Below are 19,541 nucleotides of genomic sequence, written 5' to 3' on the forward strand. Positions count from 1 at the left end.
AGCAGAGGTCAGATATCAGAGGTCAGGTATCAGAAGTCAGATATCAGAGGTCAGATATCAGAGGGCAGGTATCAGAGGGCAGGTATCAGAGGTCAAGTATCAGACATCAGAGGTCAGGTATCAGAGGTCAGGTATCAGATATCAGAGGTCAGATATCAGAGGGCAGGTATTAGAGGTCAGGTATCAGAGGTCAGATATCAGAGGGCAGGTATCAAATACCAGAGGACAGATATCTGAGGTAAGATATCAGTGTTCAGATTTCAGTGGTCAGGTATCAGAAGTTAGAAATCAGAGGTCAGGTATCAGAGCTCAGATATCAGAGGTCAGGTATCAGAAGTCAGATATCAGAGGTCAGGTATCAGAAGTCAGATATCAGAGGTCAGGTATCAGAAGTCAGATATCAGAGGTCAGGTATCAGAGGTCAGATATCAGATGTCAGGTATCAGAGGTCAGATATCACATACCAGAGGTCAGGTATCAGACATCAGATATCAGAGGTCAGATATCAGAGGTCAGGTATCAGAAGTCAGATATCAGAGGTCAGGTATCAGAAGTCAGATATCAGAGGTCAGGTATCAGACATCAGATATCAGAGGTCAGATATCAGAGGTCAGGTATCAGAGCTCAGATATCAGAGGTCAGGTATCAGAAGTCAGATATCAGAGCTCAGATATCAGAGGTCAGGTATCAGAAGTCAGATATCAGAGGTCAGGTATCAGAGCTCAGATATCAGAGGTCAGGTATCAGAAGTCAGATATCAGAGGTCAGATATCAGAGGGCAGGTATCAAAGGTCAGGTATTAGAGGTCAAGTATCAGACATCAGAGGTCAGATATCAGTGGTCAGGTATCAGAGGTCAGGTATCAGACATCAGAGGTCAGATATCAGAGGTCAGGTATCAGATATCAGAGGTCAGATATCAGAGGTCAGGTATCAGAGGTCAGGTATCAGAGGTCAGGTATCAGACATCAGAGGTCAGGTATCAGAGGTCAGATATCAGAGGGCAGGTATCAGATATCAGAGGTCAGGTATCAGAGGTCAGGTATCAGAGGTCAGATATCAGAGGGCAGGTATCAGATATCAGAGGTCAGATATCAGAGGTCAGGTATCAGAGGTCAGATATCAGTGGTCAGGTATCAGACATCAGAGGTCAGGTATCAGAGGTCAGATATGAGAGGTCAGATATGAGAGGTCAGGTATCAGAGGTCAGGTATCAGAGGTCAGGTATCAGAGGTCAAGTATCAGACATCAGAGGTCAGGTATCAGAGGTCAGGTATCAGAGGTCAGATATCAGAGGTCAGGTATCAGAGGTCAGGTATCAGAGGTCAGATATCACATACCAGAGGTCAGGTATCAGACATCAGATATCAGAGGTCAGATATCAGAGCTCAGATATCAGAGGTCAGATATCAGAGGTCAGGTATCAGAGCTCAGATATCAGAGGTCAGGTATCAGAGCTCAGATATCAGAGGTCAGGTATCAGAAGTCAGATATCAGAGCTCAGATATCAGAGGTCAGGTATCAGAAGTCAGATATCAGAGGTCAGGTATCAGAGCTCAGATATCAGAGGTCAGGTATCAGAAGTCAGATATCAGAGGTCAGATATCAGAGGGCAGTTATCAGAGGTCAGGTATCAGACATCAGAGGTCAGATATCAGAGGTCAGGTATCAGACATCAGAGGTCAGATATCAGAGGTCAGGTATCAGATATCAGAGGTCAGATATCAGAGGGCAGGTATCAGAGGTCAGGTATCAGACATCATAGGTCAGATATCAGAGATCAGGTATCAGATATCAGAGGTCAGATATCAGAGGGCAGGTATTAGAGGTCAGGTATCAGAGGGCAGGTATCAGACATCAGAGGTCAGATATCAGACATCAGAGGTCAGATATCAGAGGTCAGATATCAGAGGGCAGGTATTAGAGGTCAGGTATCAGAGGTCAAGTATCAGACATCAGACATCAGATATCAGAGGTGAGATATAAGAGCTCAGATATCAGAGGTCAGATATCAGAGCTCAGATATCAGAGCTCAGATATCAGAGGTCAGGTATCAGAAGTCAGATATCAGAGGTCAGGTATCAGAGGTCAGATATCAGGGGTCAGGTATCAGAGGTCAGATATCAGAGGTCAGGTATCAGAAGTCAGATATCAGAGGTCAGATATCAGAGGGCAGGTATCAGAGGGCAGGTATTAGAGGTCAAGTATCAGACATCAGAGGTCAGATATCAGAGGTCAGATATCAGAGGTCAGGTATCAGAGGTCAGGTATCAGATATCAGAGGTCAGATATCAGAGGGCAGGTATTAGAGGTCAGGTATCAGAGGTCAGATATCAGAGGGCAGGTATCAGATATCAGAGGTCAGGTACCAGAGGTCAGATATCAAATACCAGAGGACAGATATCTGAGGTAAGATATCAGTGTTCAGATTTCAGTGGTCAGGTATCAGAAGTTAGAAATCAGAGGTCAGGTATCAGAGCTCAGATATCAGAGGTCAGGTATCAGAAGTCAGATATCAGAGGTCAGGTATCAGAAGTCAGATATCAGAGGTCAGGTATCAGAAGTCAGATATCAGAGGTCAGGTATCAGAAGTCAGATATCAGAGGTCAGGTATCAGAGGTCAGATATCACATACCAGAGGTCAGGTATCAGACATCAGATATCAGAGGTCAGATATCAGAGGTCAGGTATCAGAAGTCAGATATCAGAGGTCAGGTATCAGAAGTCAGATATCAGAGGTCAGGTATCAGACATCAGAGGTCAGATATCAGAGGTCAGGTATCAGAGCTCAGATATCAGAGGTCAGGTATCAGAAGTCAGATATCAGAGCTCAGATATCAGAGGTCAGGTATCAGAAGTCAGATATCACAGGTCAGGTATCAGAGCTCAGATATCAGAGGTCAGGTATCAGAAGTCAGATATCAGAGGTCAGATATCAGAGGGCAGGTATCAGAGGTCAGGTATCAGACATCAGAGGTCAGATATCAGAGGTCAGGTATCAGATATCAGAGGTCAGGTATCAGAGGTCAGGTATCAGATGTCAGGTATCAGTGGTCAGGTATCAGTGGTCAGGTATCAGACATCAGAGGTCAGGTATCAGAGGTCAGATATCAGAGGGCAGGTATCAGATATCAGAGGTCAGATATCAGAGGTCAGGTATCAGAGGTCAGGTATCAGAGGTCAGGTACCAGAGGGCAGGTATCAGATATCAGAGGTCAGATATCAGAGGTCAGGTATCAGAGGTCAGATATCAGTGGTCAGATATCAGAGGTCAGGTATCAGAGGTCAAGTATCAGACATCAGAGGTCAGATATCAGAGGTCAGATATCAGAGGTCAGGTATCAGAGGTCAGATATCACATACCAGAGGTCAGGTATCAGACATCAGATATCAGAGGTCAGATATCAGAGCTCAGATATCAGAGGTCAGATATCAGAGGTCAGGTATCAGAGGTCAGGTATCAGAGGTCAGGTATCAGAAGTCAGATATCAGAGCTCAGATATCAGAGGTCAGGTATCAGAGGTCAGGTATCAGAAGTCAGATATCAGAGGTCAGATATCAGAGGGCAGGTATCAGAGGGCAGGTATCAGAGGTCAGGTATCAGACATCAGAGGTCAGATATCTGAGGTCAGGTATCAGAGGTCAGGTATCAGACATCAGAGGTCAGATATCAGAGGTCAGGTATCAGATATCAGAGGTCAGATATCAGAGGGCAGGTATCAGAGGTCAGGTATCAGACATCAGAGGTCAGATATCAGAGGTCAGGTATCAGATATCAGAGGTCAGATATCAGAGGGCAGGTATTAGAGGGCAGGTATCAGATATCAGAGGTCAGATATCAGAGGTCAGGTATCAGACATCAGAGGTCAGATATCAGAGGTCAGGTATCAGATATCAGAGGTCAGATATCAGAGGGCAGGTATTAGAGGTCAGGTAGCAGAGGGCAGGTATCAGACATCAGAGGTCAGATATCAGAGGTCAGGTATCAGACATCAGAGGTCAGATATCAGAGGTCAGATATCAGAGGGCAGGTATCAGAGGGCAGGTATCAGAGGTCAAGTATCAGACATCAGACATCAGATATCAGAGGTGAGATATAAGAGCTCAGATATCAGAGGTCAGATATCAGAGCTCAGATATCAGAGCTCAGATATCAGAGGTCAGGTATCAGAAGTCAGATATCAGAGGTCAGGTATCAGAGGTCAGATATCAGGGGTCAGGTATCAGAGGTCAGATATCAGAGGTCAGGTATCAGAAGTCAGATATCAGAGGTCAGATATCAGAGGTCAGATATCAGAGGTCAGATATCAGAGGGCAGGTATCAGAGGGCAGGTATTAGAGGTCAAGTATCAGACATCAGAGGTCAGATATCAGAGGTCAGATATCAGAGGTCAGGCATCAGAGGTCAGGTATCAGATATCAGAGGTCAGATATCAGAGGGCAGGTATTAGAGGTCAGGTATCAGAGGTCAGATATCAGAGGGCAGGTATCAGATATCAGAGGTCAGGTATCAGAGGTCAGATATCAAATACCAGAGGACAGATATCTGAGGTAAGATATCAGTGTTCAGATTTCAGTGGTCAGGTATCAGAAGTTAGAAATCAGAGGTCAGGTATCAGAGCTCAGATATCAGAGGTCAGGTATCAGAAGTCAGATATCAGAGGTCAGGTATCAGAAGTCAGATATCAGAGGTCAGGTATCAGAAGTCAGATATCAGAGGTCAGGTATCAGAAGTCAGATATCAGAGGTCAGGTATCAGAGGTCAGATATCACATACCAGAGGTCAGGTATCAGACATCAGATATCAGAGGTCAGATATCAGAGGTCAGGTATCAGAAGTCAGATATCAGAGGTCAGGTATCAGAAGTCAGATATCAGAGGTCAGGTATCAGACATCAGATATCAGAGGTCAGATATCAGAGGTCAGGTATCAGAGCTCAGATATCAGAGGTCAGGTATCAGAAGTCAGATATCAGAGCTCAGATATCAGAGGTCAGGTATCAGAAGTCAGATATCAGAGGTCAGGTATCAGAGCTCAGATATCAGAGGTCAGGTATCAGAAGTCAGATATCAGAGGGCAGGTATCAGAGGTCAGGTATCAGACATCAGAGGTCAGATATCAGAGGTCAGGTATCAGATATCAGAGGTCAGATATCAGAGGTCAGGTATCAGAGGTCAGGTATGAGAGGTCAGGTATCAGTGGTCAGGTATCAGACATCAGAGGTCAGGTATCAGAGGTCAGATATCAGAGGGCAGGTATCAGATATCAGAGGTCAGATATCAGAGGTCAGGTATCAGAGGTCAGGTATCAGAGGTCAGATATCAGAGGGCAGGTATCAGATATCAGAGGTCAGATATCAGAGGTCAGGTATCAGAGGTCAGATATCAGTGGTCAGGTATCAGACATCAGAGGTCAGGTATCAGAGGGCAGGTATCAGAGGTCAGGTATCAGACATCAGAGGTCAGATATCAGAGGTCAGGTATCAGAGGTCAGGTATCAGACATCAGAGGTCAGATATCAGAGGTCAGGTATCAGATATCAGAGGTCAGATATCAGAGGGCAGGTATCAGAGGTCAGGTATCAGACATCAGAGGTCAGATATCAGAGGTCAGATATCAGAGGTCAGGTATCAGAGGTCAGATATCACATACCAGAGGTCAGGTATCAGACATCAGATATCAGAGGTCAGATATCAGAGGTCAGGTATCAGAAGTCAGATATCAGAGGTCAGATATCAGAGGTCAGGTATCAGAGGTCAGGTATCAGAGGTCAAGTATCAGACATCAGAGGTCAGATATCAGAGGTCAGATATCAGAGGTCAGGTATCAGACATCAGATATCAGAGGTCAGATATCAGAGCTCAGATATCAGAGGTCAGATATCAGAGGTCAGGTATCAGAGCTCAGATATCAGAGGTCAGGTATCAGAAGTCAGATATCAGAGCTCAGATATCAGAGGTCAGGTATCAGAAGTCAGATATCAGAGGTCAGGTATCAGAGCTCAGATATCAGAGGTCAGGTATCAGAAGTCAGATATCAGAGGTCAGATATCAGAGGTCAGATATCAGAGGGCAGGTATCAGAGGTCAGGTATCAGACATCAGAGGTCAGATATCTGAGGTCAGGTATCAGAGGTCAGGTATCAGACATCAGAGGTCAGATATCAGAGGTCAGGTATCAGATATCAGAGGTCAGATATCAGAGGGCAGGTATCAGAGGTCAGGTATCAGACATCAGAGGTCAGATATCAGAGGTCAGGTATCAGATATCAGAGGTCAGATATCAGAGGGCAGGTATTAGAGGGCAGGTATCAGATATCAGAGGTCAGATATCAGAGGTCAGGTATCAGACATCAGAGGTCAGATATCAGAGGTCAGGTATCAGACATCAGAGGTCAGATATCAGAGGTCAGATATCAGAGGTCAGATATCAGAGGTCAGACATCAGAGGTCAGATATCAGAGGTCAGATATCAGAGGTCAGACATCAGAGGTCAGATATCAGAGGTCATGAAGCGTGCCGTTTCTTACCAACTGGCGAGCGATGCTGGAAGATGTTGTTGACAGGAAGTCCTTCTTTCCTCAGAGACCAACATTCCACGATACTGCCGTTCTGATTGGATGCAGACAGCAGAACCTGAACCGAAACCAGAGTCGCTCTATCAAGTCTTGCCTCCACAGACTCCACACTACTGGTTTTACTGGTTGTACTGGTTTTACTGGTTGTACTGGTTACCTGCTCGGAGTTCTCCCGGGTCAGGAACTTGAGGTGCGTGACGGCCGGGTACTTCTCCCTCCTCATGGGGTCGGTGGTGCAGCGCAGGAACAGCGACGGCAGCAGTTCCGTGTCGATACGACACTTCTCGTTCACCACACTCACCACCACCTGCACGCACAAACAGCTGATTCAGCAAATAACCGTAACCGTGGAAACTGCTGCCGAACCTCACCTGGGGATTAAAGCAAATAAAATTTTCTCTATTCGGCCCAGAAAAAGAACCCCTGCATGTGTTTCAGCTGCATCAAGGTCTACTCTGCAGTCACCTAGCCGCTTCCTCCAAAGGACTCAACCCGAGGTGGTCAGGCAGCAGCGTTAAGGGTCTACGGACCGGAAAATGTTTATATTCGTCCTCCCGCATGGGAGTCGGATGCCCTGCCAACCGAGCTGCAACACGTCTCATCAGGACATTTAAAAAGGTCAAATGTCATCTGTGCTGAGTGTTTTTCTTTTTTTAAATCACCGCCTTTTGTCTCTGTGCCGTTTTTTTATTTTTCTTCCCTTTTGTTTCACGGATTTTTTCTATGACATGTCTGTTATACTGTGTTCGTTTTTCCAGTAGCGACGGAGACCTTTAGTCCCGCTCTCACCTTATAGAACTGGACGGGGGAGGAACTGCTGCCATCAGTAGCCGCCACCACGATGTTCCCTCCTCCGGTGAAGGCGATGTCGGCCAACGCCACGCGTCCTCTCAGCCGGCAAAGACTCTCGCTCGCCGTCAGCAGAGCACCGCCCGGCTTCAGCAGCGACACGGTGACCAGGCCGCTCACCGTCACCGCCAACCACCCCTCCATCGGCTTTCCGCCGAACAACGTCAGAGACGGAGAGAACTTCACCCGAGAAAACTTCTCGCCAAAGTTGGTGGAGCCCGACTGAAAAAAATAAGACACAGATTAGTCACCTGCTCTGTGGTAGGTGTTCGTTCACGCCGCTGAGCGCTAACCCCTCTTTTATGCTGTGTGCGTGCACACCGCGTTACGGCTGCACCGCAGCCTCCGCTACTGTTTGCGGCCGTTTTAGACAACGGCTTGGTTTCCACCGAGCGCTGCAAGGCGTATCAGAAGTGTCCCTGAAGCGTCACGGTGCTCCACTACATTTACGCGCTGAGCCTATTTTTGATGCTCCACTCTGGGTGCTCCATCAAAACGAGACTCAGCGTGTAAATGCAGCGCCGCAACGCTTCTGGGACGCTTCTGATATGTGCTGCGGCGTACCTGGTGGGAATCAAACCACTGACCAAAACGGCCACGAATAGCAGCAGAAGCCCCCGTGCAGACTAGCGCTGCTGAACCGTGTAAATATCACGTCATTAACCAGTCAGGAAGTGGAGGATCACAAAATTCTCCTGTGATTCCGTGATCTCACAGATCCAGCTAAGCGGACTGCACTCGCGGGCGCTCTGCAGCTGACACGCTCCTGGTGTGGAGTGCCATGCCATGGAGGTCAGAACAAAACCGCGGCGCAGCTAACGCTAACGCCACTGGCCGCTAGTGTCTCACCATCTCCACGTGCAGCGCCAGCTTCACGCCGTTGTGGAGCCAGCTCAGAGCGACGATGGGGTCTCCGTCCAGAGAACTGGACAGGACGCTCTCCCAGCTGTTCACCAGGTGATCCGACATGGACCAACATCTGATCTGACCATCACCGTCAGCAGACAGCAGCCTGGAGCCTGGAAAACACACACCGTTACCTCGACAACCCACAACTCACGCCTCCATGTTGGTCTAAAAGGAAAACTCACCTGACTGGTCCCACTCCAGACAAGAAATCACCTCCGTGTGCCCAGAGTTGATGGAGAAGACGTCCCATGGGTGCTCAGTGTCGATGATGTGGATCATGTGACTGACATCTGAAACACAAAGAGTCATGTGAGGAGGCGGGGCTATAGAGAGGAAGTCCACTCAATATTGTAAAGATCTAAAATAGGACTCATTAACGTGACCTACAAACACCTCCATCAGTTCTGTGACTTAAACGACTTCAGAGTGTGTGAAGGTTCCTCTAAGGTTTATCAGCTGAAACCTCCCACACACCGGTTAGAACTGAAGAAGACTACCAGATGAAGGTGGAATGTCTTCAATAACCAAGAAGTCCAGCTGATTTCATCTAAGTTCTGAGGATCTCCAGGATCTGGGTGACTGAATATCTCTATCAGCAGCACTACTAAGCCGATTCTCTCCCTACTGGATCCAGAACCTGGACTCTGTGTGTCAGTACCCTTCTGGATCCAGAACCTGGACTCTGTGTGTCAGTACCCTTCTGGATCCAGAACCTGGACTCTGTGTGTCAGTACCCTTGTCGTCGTCATCGTTCCTCAGGTCGGTGGTGAAGGCCACCAGGTTCCTGCAGGACCAGGAGCAGACCAGCGGGATCGACGGACAGTGGGAACTCTTCAGACGCTTCTCCCACTCACACACATACGCCAACTCCATGATTTACCACAGAAGAAGAAGCTGCAGGAAGGACAGAGACAGAAACCAGTCTGAGGACGGAAACCAGTCTGAAGAACCAGTCTGGGTGAATCCATTTAAAAAACATTCATTTAAATCAACATTTCTGTGACTTCTGTCTAAAACACGTTAAATCCAGCAGGTCTCAGCAAAACTGAACCAAGTCTCAGCAGAAATGGACCAGGTTTCTGATGGTTTTCCGATTGGTCAATGGGTTCTAGTTAGTAAAACTAGTCACCCAGCTGTAGTTAAGTATGCTAGTAGTCGGTTTCTGTTCTTACCGTTGGGCAGGCCGCTAATGTTAGCTTACCGGACTGTTTCCGGCTCCGGTGGCGCAAATTTATAAAGATGCAAAACGTCGTTTTAAATTAAAAAATATGACGAGACTCTAACGGGCCCATGAACCAAGTCGGGCTTTGTTTTAGCCCCATTTAATTATGTTACGGTCCTAGCAAACAAACCACCGTCGGGTCCACCGCTTCAACAAAGTGTGAGGACCCTACAGCTCCTAAAACTGTCTACACAGCTGCCTGACTGGAAAAAGCAGCCTGGAACGTTTCATTAAATGTTGGATAACACACAGACCGGTTTCACACGTGTTTGAGGTCTGATTTAGGATTTCTGAACATAAAAGCTGTGTCCCAATTTCAGGCTTTTCCTGGACCGAGTGTTTATGTGCAGGGCGCCGCGGGCAGCCTCCTCTGCTACCGGGAGCATTTCCCCTGAACGCGGTCTTCCATGCAGCAGCAGTAGGACTTACATTAAATTAAAATAATAAGCTTACTCCCAGCCGGCAGCCGAAGCAACCTCCTCCCATTATAGAGGTGGTCCTCCGCCACATGGAGACGGACCAGCCTCTCCACGTCCCCATCCGTCCCTAAAAAGACGAAAAACGGCATATATCATATACTACAACATAACCTAAACATGTACCCAACTTATTTTCTGATAAGCAGTTAATTAATAATTAGTGTTAGAAGATGTCATGATCGCTGAGCAGATGTACGAAAGCTAACAAAAGCTGAATGCGGTCGTTGACTATCCTCAATTTATTTATATATATATATACTTGGTCACAAGTTGTTTTTTATTTCAATGCCTTAACAAAACTCAATTATTGAATATAATTAATAAAATAATTACATTTATAGGTCATTTTGCGCCGCTCTATATTTTCGCCTCCTTGCTCCATGTAGAGCTTTGGCCCGCAATGCATTGTGGTCTATATTGACCAGTCTAGTGACCATCGATGCTCACTACTTTTCAAGATGCATTGTGGGTAATTTTGAGTGCCCTACTTTTTTCTTTCTGGACATTCGGACACCCCTAGAAAATGTCGTGATCCCTATATGGTGCACTGCTTTTTCAAAGTAAAAATAAATCAGCCTTGTCATTTCTTCTTTTACACAAATGTGGTTCTAAAGGGAACTATTCATTTTCCATTATTAGAAATATTTAGATTTTAGATATATTTGTTAGAGCTTTGTGATCAGTTAAAGGTGCTGGTAAAACCTGGATAGTAATATTGTCCCTATCAAGTAAATGGGGTACAAGCCCAAAGTCTATGTGTAAGCATCAGGAATATTACATTACATATATAAAGAATAAAGAATAGTCTGTATTGCTCCAGGTATGTGGGAACGCATCTCTCCATATATCGTATTTATACATGAGTATTTTACAGTTGAAACTGAGTGAGTTTTCCTGGTGGCCATCTGTAAAGAACCTCATCAGTGACGGCATTGAAATCACCCTCATCACTAAATAAGCATCTGGAAATCTGCACATGCAGTTATTCATTTTCTCCTCCAAAAGACTGAAACCATAGATGTTTACAACACCCACAACTCTGCTGCTGATCTTCAAAACAAAGCTGATAAAGTGAGAGTTCAGCACGTCTCCCCCACAGTTATTTACCAGACAACAAACCGCTGCCCTGAGCCGCGGGACGGCCAGACCTCGCTGTCCACAGAGATCTGCAGAAATTAGTCTTTGCTACGTGGATGTGAGTCTAGAAAATAAACTAAATAGCTTTTTAATTGTTTTGCAAATATAAATAAAGCTTTGTCCTTTAAAGTGTGTCTCAACCCCCAGGTATTTAATAAAAAAAAACTAAAAAGAGACATGGAGTTGATAAAAATGAACAAAGCTAAGTAATAACCTTATTGAACAGGTCGGTAGCAAAACGCAGCACCTTCACAGGCCAGTTAAGGTGACGTAAAGTGTCCTAGACTTTCTTTAAAACCAGAAACAGACAAACTGGTATTTGTGAACAGTTCAGATGCTTAGTAAAAACCCATCTGTAATCTATCATTGATCCTTCCTAGTCCTAGTCCATACGTTTTATTTCACCTTCTCCTGCAGTTTATTTCAGCCTCCTTCCTGTCTCCTTTGGAAAAGTCCTCTCTGAACCACAGCCGTCCCCCTTCATGTAGGAGGAGGGTTAGGGTTGGGGAGATGTTCTCGCTGTCCTACCTCCTGTCAATGCGTGGGGGGAGGCTCACTTAGAGAAACTGTAAACCAATCAGGATGAGGTGTGGCTCTTTCAACTCGTGATTCGTAAACACTTCGGAAGCCAGGGTGTGTGTGCTGCGTTCAGGATGGTTCAGAGCCGGGGCTTTGTGTGTTGTGTTATGTGTTTAGTGTTATGTGTGTTATGTGGTGTTACCATGGCTTTCTGGGTTCCCAAGATAAAGTAAGTTCACAATTTGTTATGGGAGTGTGTGTGGTGTGTTTTGACCCTGTTGGCTGTGTTTTACTGAATGGTGGGTGTGGTCTAGTGTGTTTGTGTACTATTTCTGTTGTGAAGGTGTTGTGGGGGGTCTTGTTTACAGGATCTACCCATGTTATATACAGTATATAAACATATAGATCCAGTCCAGAGGGTCTCCGTCCGGCAGGTTTTAGACCACATATGTCTGCTTCTGGTCCCAGTCTCTTAAACAGTAAATATGAGTCTCTTAGATTCATATTTACCTTCCAGCCAACGTCACTATTTTATCTCGTGTATCCCTGTTCATCAGTCCTGAACGCCATCACCGCTGAACCAGTTACAGCTTCCATCCTTTCATTCTGTTTTCACTAGTCTGAGTCCATCAGATACTCCCCTGTTACCATAACAACCATCATCATCAGCTGCTTTCTTTTCCTTGAAACAGACACCGGGACAGACTAAGGACAGACTGGGGACAGACTAAGTGTGGTGGGAGAGGTTTCCACTCTCTCTCTTCTCCATCAATTACACCGGCCAGGTGTAATCTATCAGAGCTGGCTGCAGGGGGCGGAGTGAATGTGCCACCTGACAGGCATCAGCCAGTCAGTGTGCATCTCCTCTCCCGGACTCCATGATGGCTCCTTGGCTGTTGTGAGAAAGGTGGCTGAGCATTAGCTGCTGACACCATGAGTACTTTGTCACTTCAGGACAGACAAGGGACAGACTGAGGACAGACAGACTGAGGACAGACGGGGGACAGACTGAGGACAGACTGAGGACAGACGGGGGACAGACTGAGGACAGACTGAGGACAGACAGACTGAGGACAGACGGGGGACAGACTGAGGACAGACTGAGGACAAACTGGGGACAAGGTGAGTACACAAGATGATTTTTATTCATTTTTCCATGTATTGATGCATCAGCCTGAAATCGTGAAGCTCTACAAGCTCTGAGGATCAAATTCTGGAAGTCTCTGGATGAAAAACGTCTGTCTAAGCCTGCAACTGATTGGACACGGCCAGGATGAGTCATCTGTAATGGCCAATAAGAAAACAGCCAGTTCTGACTGAATGTCCCACTGATATCACCCGTTTTTCAGATAGACAAAAAAATCATCAATCATTCACTGGATGGACTTCTGCCACCTCCCAAGTCAGGTCCAGAACCAGATCTGGTCCAAGGATCGGTTCCTACTGGTCTTACTGGTTTTCCTGGTTGGCAAACATTCCGGCCTCCCAGCGCAGAGCTCGCTGGTTCTTACGTCGAATGACTCGGGTTGACTCCACAAGCTGGAAGCAGATGAGGAGGAGACAGTGAGAGGAAGAAATGTAGCTTAGCAGTACAAACGGTCCACTTGTCTCTACTCCGTTATTGTTGTGCAGTATAATTTATGTTTATTTTATTCATGGTGACGATGTTAGTGTTTGCCAGGTTCTCGTAGTGACCTCTATCTCGTCAGAAGTGACTTCTGAAACATAAACCGAGTGCGTACCTCATTGTTGACATTGTCGACCAGCTGGATCCCTGCGTACTGTAAATAAACAAATAAATGTTTGTGGTTGGTGATTTACTGAAACGTCATCAGACAGGAGGATGAGTCGGACTTACGGAACTCTCCTCCAGCTTCATCTTGGTTCGATGATCCTCAAAGTCCTGCAGCAGAGTCTCCGTCAGACCTCGGGGGGCGGGGGGGCCCATCCGGACTCCAGCAGGGGAGGTGGGGGGAGGAGAGATGGCCCAGGGCTGAGCGGTGATGAAGGAGACCGAGGACAGACGGACGGCGGGACGCAGCAAGGAAGAGGAGGAGGACAAACTGACGGGTTTGTCTGAGGAAAAAACCACACAAACATATTATCGTCCATCCATCCATCCATCCACTCATCCATCCATCCTTCCATCCATCCATCCACTCATCCAACCATCCATCCATCCACCCACTCATCCATCCATCCATCCACTCATCCACTCATCCATCCATCCATCCATCCTTCCATCCATCCATCCATCCATCCTTCCATCCACTCATCCATCCATCCATCCACTCATCCACTCATCCATCCATCCATCCATCCTGTAGCTGAATGAATGAACCCAATTGGTTCTGTAATTCATTAACAGGAAGTGAGAATGATGAATCATTATGATGGACTTTGTTCCTCTTATTAAGTTACTGATCTCCTTCCTCTGGTTGATATGTGACAGACAACTGTCCTGCTGCAGGCTGAACCACAGGGACGGGTTCTGAACCACAGGGACGGGTTCTGAACCACAGGGACGGGTTCTGAACCACAGGGACGGGTTCTGCTCAACATTCAAAAGAATCTCATCATGAAACTGAAGTTCTGTGGTTCCACCAGCTCGATCTGATACTGGACTTTCACTCGGATATAAACTGTCACACCTCCAACTGTGCACATTGTAGGACTGTATCCATCCATCCATCCATCCATCCATCCATCCATCCATCCATCCATCCATCCATCCATGCATGCATGCACGATGTAGTACCTGTGTTTATTGGGGGGTAGAACTGCCTGACGGCCATCTTGGCCGCCTGTTCTACAAGAGGAGGCGGAGAAAAGATGGGTTGGCTGGCTCTGGACTCCCTCAGCTCCTCTTCCCGTCGCAGAGACTCCTGTATCTCCTTCTCTATAAAGTCAGGAGCTCCCTGTCCTCTGGACAGCAGGCCAGTGGGCTCCAGGTTTTCCCTCCAGGACTGAGGGTCAGTTTCACGGCAGGCAGTTGGGGGAACTGGAGAGGAGGAAAAAGACACTTGATCCCGGTAAAAACGTCTTGGACCCCTAGAGTCCCGCTCAGTGAGGGAGGAATCTGTCTGGTACAACCGGGGTTCTTCAGGGTTTCGATGAGGACAACATGGAGATGGTAAGACTTCAGTTTCCAGACCTACTGCAGTCCTGCCCTCATCAGCTTCCAAAGGACCTGGGGGGTCTCCTTTCAGGATCCGTCCCTGCTGCTGAGGTTCTTCGTTCCTCTGGTTTTCCATTTGGATCTCTCTGGAGGTGTTGACCTGATTCTTCTCTTGAGCTTTTTCCAGCATCATTGACAGCGGTAGACGTGTGGTTTTTATTTCCACCATCTCCATAGTGTTGCTGAGTTTCAGGCCTCGAGAACGTCGCAGGTCCTCTTCACGTTCCTGGACTAACCGGATCTCCCTTTCAATGGGGGTTTCAGGGACTTCTGTGGACTCCCAGGTCCTGTCGTCATTGAACCGGATCTCCACAGAACTGTCCCCTATTTCAGAGTTCAGGTCACTGAACACCCTGCTCTCCTCCTCCTGAAACACAGTCACCTTCTTCTGTGAGTTTTTCTCTACTTCTGTTAGTTCTGTCAGAACCAGGTCATCACTCATCTCCACGCCATCGTACATTTCCACCTTCCTGGTCAAATGGACGTCGGGTTCTGGTGGACCCAGAGTCGGGTTCAGGTGTGTTCTGGAGGACCTGATAGGGCTGAGGAGTGCTGCCAGCCGTTCTTGCTCAATCTTCAGGAACTTCTTTCGGACCTCGCTGAAGTTGATCTCCTTCTTATCGATGGACCCGAGCTCAGTGGGCTGAGGTGGTTCTGGTCTGGAGTTGGTGGGACTGAAGCTGACACTAAAACCTTGGATCAGCTTGTCTGTAGCAAGGCTCAGAGCCATATTCTGGACTGGGCTCAGATCCAGGTTGTGGACTGGGCTCAGTGGAGAACCGGTTGGGTTCTTTCTGGGTGCCTGACTGCAGATGATCTCCTTGCGGAGCTGTTTCTCCTCCTCCTCGCTGACCTTGACCCCGTGGCTCTGATCCATTTCATACAGCGAGTCTCCATTGCTCTCTGAGAACAGACTGTCCGGCTTCCTGCTGCTGCTGTAGGTCTGTAGCTTGAATCCCTTCTCCTCCTTCAGGGTGGCCAGATGAGCCTGCCGCTGGGGTGAGACCATCCAGGCTTCATTCTGCTCGGCTTCAGGACTTGTGGGATCGTCTACGAAGGAGTAAAACCCGCAGAGAGAATCTGAGCTGCTGCTGGTACTACCGGGCCCCCACTCATCACTGTTGTTCCCATCCTGAGACACGGAGACTTGCCTGGCCAGAACCAGAATGCTGGGAGACCCATCGCTCTGCAGTGGCGAGACCACAACCGAAGATCCACCGTGAGACACTGAGATGCTGCTGGAGGAGTCCGGGTGGTCCGGGTCAGGGGCGGGGCTGGCAATAGTCCGCAGGTCTGATTGTTGCAGCACAGGAGACAGAGGCTTCAGAACCCACCTCCTGGGAGTGCTGTCCATGGTTGCTGGGGGCGCAGTAGAGCCAGTAGGGGCGAGTAGGGCTGCTTTCAATGACTCCAGAATGTGAACAGAACTCTGAAAATGAAGAGAACACTTGCTGAGAGTTTCTGAAACAACAGGAAGAAGGAAACAGTTACTATGACAACAAGAGAGAGAGAAGGGAACAGTCTGTGACCATTGCATCACAAGTCACGTTACATCCACAGGTCACACGACCGTCGTGTCAGGAGTCACACAACAGTCAAATCCACGAGTCACGCAACTGTCTCATCCACGGGTCACGTGACCGTCGTGTCATGAGTCACGCAATCGTCACATCCATGAGTCATGCAAATGTTGCATCATGAGCCACGCGACCATCGCATCCACGAGTCAAACGAATGTTGTATCACGAGTCACATGACAGTCACATCCACGAGTCACGCAACTGTTACATCCACGAGTCACATGACTGTCTTGTCATGACAACACAAGTCACGTGACCGTAATGTCACGAGTCATGCAACCATCACAATCATGAGTCACGCAACTGTTGCATCCATGGGTAATGCAACCGTCATGTCAGGAGTCACGCAACCATCACATCCACGAGTCACGCGAATGTCACATCCACGGGTCACGCGAATGTCACATCCATGGGTCACGCGACCATCGTGTCAGGAGTCATGCAACCATCACTATCATGAGTCACATAAGTGTTACATCCACGAGTCACGCGACTGTTGCATTCAGAAGTCACGTGAATGTTGGATCATGAGTCATGCAACCGTCACATCCACAAGTCACACGAAAGCTGCATCATGAGCCACTCGACAGTCACATTCAAAAGTCATGTGACCGTTGCATCCATGAGTCACGCAACAGTCGCATCTACGAGTCACGCGAATATTACATCACGAGTCACGTGACCGTCGCATCCACGAGTCATGTGACCAGTGCATCCATGAGTCACATGACTGTTGCATGTACGAGTCGTAACTTTATTATTAAGCCTGAGTAAATCAGATCTGAATCAGTCGGCAGGCCTTTCTGATCGAAGAGAGTTGTTGATCGGAAAGTTTGACTAGGTTTCAGATTAATTTAGAAAGGTTCAGATCATAAACAGCCAGAGGTTCATGTTCAGCACCATAAACCAGAGTCGCTGACGGCAGCAGAGATAAAACTTTATGGAGTCTGACGGTGAACCTGTTCAGATGTCTCACATTCTTTAGGTTACCAATGAGGATGAATTCCAGGTGAGGTCAGATTTGTCTTATAAAGTTTTCTGGAGTTGTCATGGAAACATGTTTGATCAGCAGGCGTGGTTCTGAAGGCTGACCCACATTCAGGGTTCTGTGAGTCAGTGTGTTAAAGATTCTGGTTCAGGATCAGAACTGGACCTGAACATGTATGCTGATCGTGAACCAGGTCCAGACTCAGGGTCAGATCAGCCAGATTAACAACGTCCATGCGGTGGAAAGGTGGCTGGAATACCTGACTGGAATGTTTGTGAAACAGCAAAAACAGAAAGTCATGGCCCGAAACTGAATGAAAAAATAACCAACAACTTCAGATTTCCTTCCATCATTCATGCCGGTGTGCTTTTTTTATGACTCGCTATAAAACACGGTTTCTCGTGTGTGCTGCCTTTCTTAGCCAGGTCGCTCTTTAAACTGATAGTTCTAATCTCCATGAGGTTTTTATCTGGTAAAATCAAAGAAAAGAAAATGAAAGAAAAAGAAAATATTTCCTCGTAAAGCTCCTGGATAAAAACGTTAAAACCACTGCCCCTAGTCCTAGAGTAGGCAGTGGGAAGCTCCCAGTTAGACCAGTAAGACCTATTAGGCCAGTTAGACTAGTTAGTCCAGAGCAATTAGACTAGAGACCAAATAGAATTAGTTAATTTTCAACTGGTTATGACCTGATTTTTAACATTATGGACAGGCTTTAAACTAGTTATGGACTGGTTTTAAACTAGTCTTGTGTATGTGTAGAATGAGTACTGGTTTATACTAGTAGTAGTAGTAGTAGTAGTAGTAGTAATAGTAGTAGTAGTAGTAGTAGTAGTAGTAGTCATAGCTCTGTTGTCCTACCTAGAACAATCACCATGAAGATCATCTGATTCTAGTGGTTCTGAAACTGGTCAGATCTAGAAACTGGTTCAGATCTTGTACCGGTGGTCCTCAGAGCTGCAGCGTTGATCTGGGGGAGCCTGATAAGCCGCCCCTCCCTCTGCAGCTGTCAGCTGATAAAACCTCAGTTTACAGGCTAGTCCACTTACCAGGACCTCCAGGACCAGCAGGATCACCACAACCTCCAGGACCAGCATTAGGTCCATGACCTCACATGACTCCTGCAGCTATGAGGAAGTGTTTGGCCGACTTTCTGCATATCATCAGTTTGTTTACAGATAAACAACCAATCAACAGCAACATCATTTAACAACGAAAAAGAGGAAACTCTGTGTTTCTTCTTCTTCCGTTTCTGATTCTAGAATCATGGATTTGTGTTCAGACCAAATGAATTTTCTTACCTCCAGTTTGAGCTGCTCTGACAGATTGAAGACGAGCTGACTGAAGGGACAAAGGTCACTTTCTACCGGCGCCTCATATGCCACGCCCACAGAACCAGGCCCCGCCCCCTCACAGTTTGAATCAGCAGATGTGGTCGTGTGAAGAATAAATAGACTCAGTATGGTCATGATTTATTATACATGATGCAACTTTGGGATCTGATAAATGTGTTCAAATCCACACAAATGTCAGCAGTTTTCAGACTATTTTCATCTTTTGGAGCCTCACAGGTAGATGGTGTGTTTAAGGCTTGGTGGAAAGCTGGGTCATGTGGTTTTTCAACGGATGGATGAGCAGGAAGACGATACCAAGTCAGTTTTCTCTTATGATGTCAGTTTGACTGCAGTGATGTAATCATTATGTTAATTTTCAACCTTTAAAATCCTCACAGACAAACTCAGACCAAAGAACACATCCACAACAACAGCAAGATAAACATCACAACTTCATCTACAGACACAGATGGTTCTGGTTCTGCTCAGATCTGTTGACCCGGTTCTGTTTCTGTTTGTTGTGCTGCGTTCAGGATCTTAGATAAACATTCTTCTATCAAACTTTGGCTGGGCTTATACCAGAAGACTTTTAAAAGATTTGTACAAGACTCTGAAAGACTAGCAGCTCACATCTAAAGACCAGTGTTTAGAGTCTTAAGTCTCAGACTGAGATTTGACAAAGACTAAATCTATAGGGTCACAAATTACAAGACTGCAACTAGATTCTTTTAGCATTTGTTGTGACATGTTGGACAGTTGATATGGAACAGGGCT

General features: G+C 46.8%; 2 protein-coding genes across 4 annotated transcripts in view; both read right to left on the reverse strand.

Annotated features, from left to right (window-relative positions):
• Positions 1-9,915, reverse strand: part of med16 (mediator complex subunit 16) — a 32,635-nt gene extending 22,720 nt beyond the window's left edge. Inside the window, exons 1-7 of one of the 2 annotated variants that reach the window (XM_042006052.1) lie at positions 9,535-9,915; positions 9,068-9,227; positions 8,516-8,623; positions 8,274-8,443; positions 7,365-7,646; positions 6,733-6,882; positions 6,528-6,633 (exon numbers count right to left, since the gene is read on the reverse strand). In XM_042006052.1, coding sequence (XP_041861986.1) covers positions 6,528-6,633; positions 6,733-6,882; positions 7,365-7,646; positions 8,274-8,443; positions 8,516-8,623; positions 9,068-9,206 — 955 coding nt within the window. In that variant the 5' untranslated portion in view covers positions 9,207-9,227; positions 9,535-9,915. Of the gene's footprint in view, positions 1-6,527; positions 6,634-6,732; positions 6,883-7,364; positions 7,647-8,273; positions 8,444-8,515; positions 8,624-9,067; positions 9,228-9,505 lie in introns of both variants that reach the window. The other variant, XM_042006053.1, reaches the window with a different exon arrangement.
• A 2,891-nt stretch (positions 9,916-12,806) lies between these two features.
• On the reverse strand, positions 12,807-18,819 carry LOC121652918 (mitotic spindle positioning). 2 transcript variants are annotated; one of them, XM_042006055.1, is made up of 5 exons: positions 18,735-18,819; positions 14,449-16,329; positions 13,549-13,766; positions 13,433-13,471; positions 12,807-13,229 (listed from the first exon to the last, which is right to left on the reverse strand). In XM_042006055.1, the coding sequence occupies exons 2-5, from the start codon at positions 16,220-16,222 to the stop codon at positions 13,140-13,142; spliced, it is 2,121 nt and encodes a 706-aa protein (XP_041861989.1). In that variant the 5' UTR covers positions 16,223-16,329; positions 18,735-18,819; the 3' UTR covers positions 12,807-13,139. The 2 variants fall into 2 exon arrangements, with proteins under 2 accessions (XP_041861989.1, XP_041861988.1); XM_042006054.1 differs by lacking the exon at positions 18,735-18,819 and adding an exon at positions 18,295-18,325.
• Between the last annotated feature and the right edge of the window lie 722 nt (positions 18,820-19,541).

This window comes from Melanotaenia boesemani, chromosome 14 (assembly GCF_017639745.1).
Source record: "Melanotaenia boesemani isolate fMelBoe1 chromosome 14, fMelBoe1.pri, whole genome shotgun sequence".
Taxonomy (NCBI): domain Eukaryota; kingdom Metazoa; phylum Chordata; class Actinopteri; order Atheriniformes; family Melanotaeniidae; genus Melanotaenia; species Melanotaenia boesemani.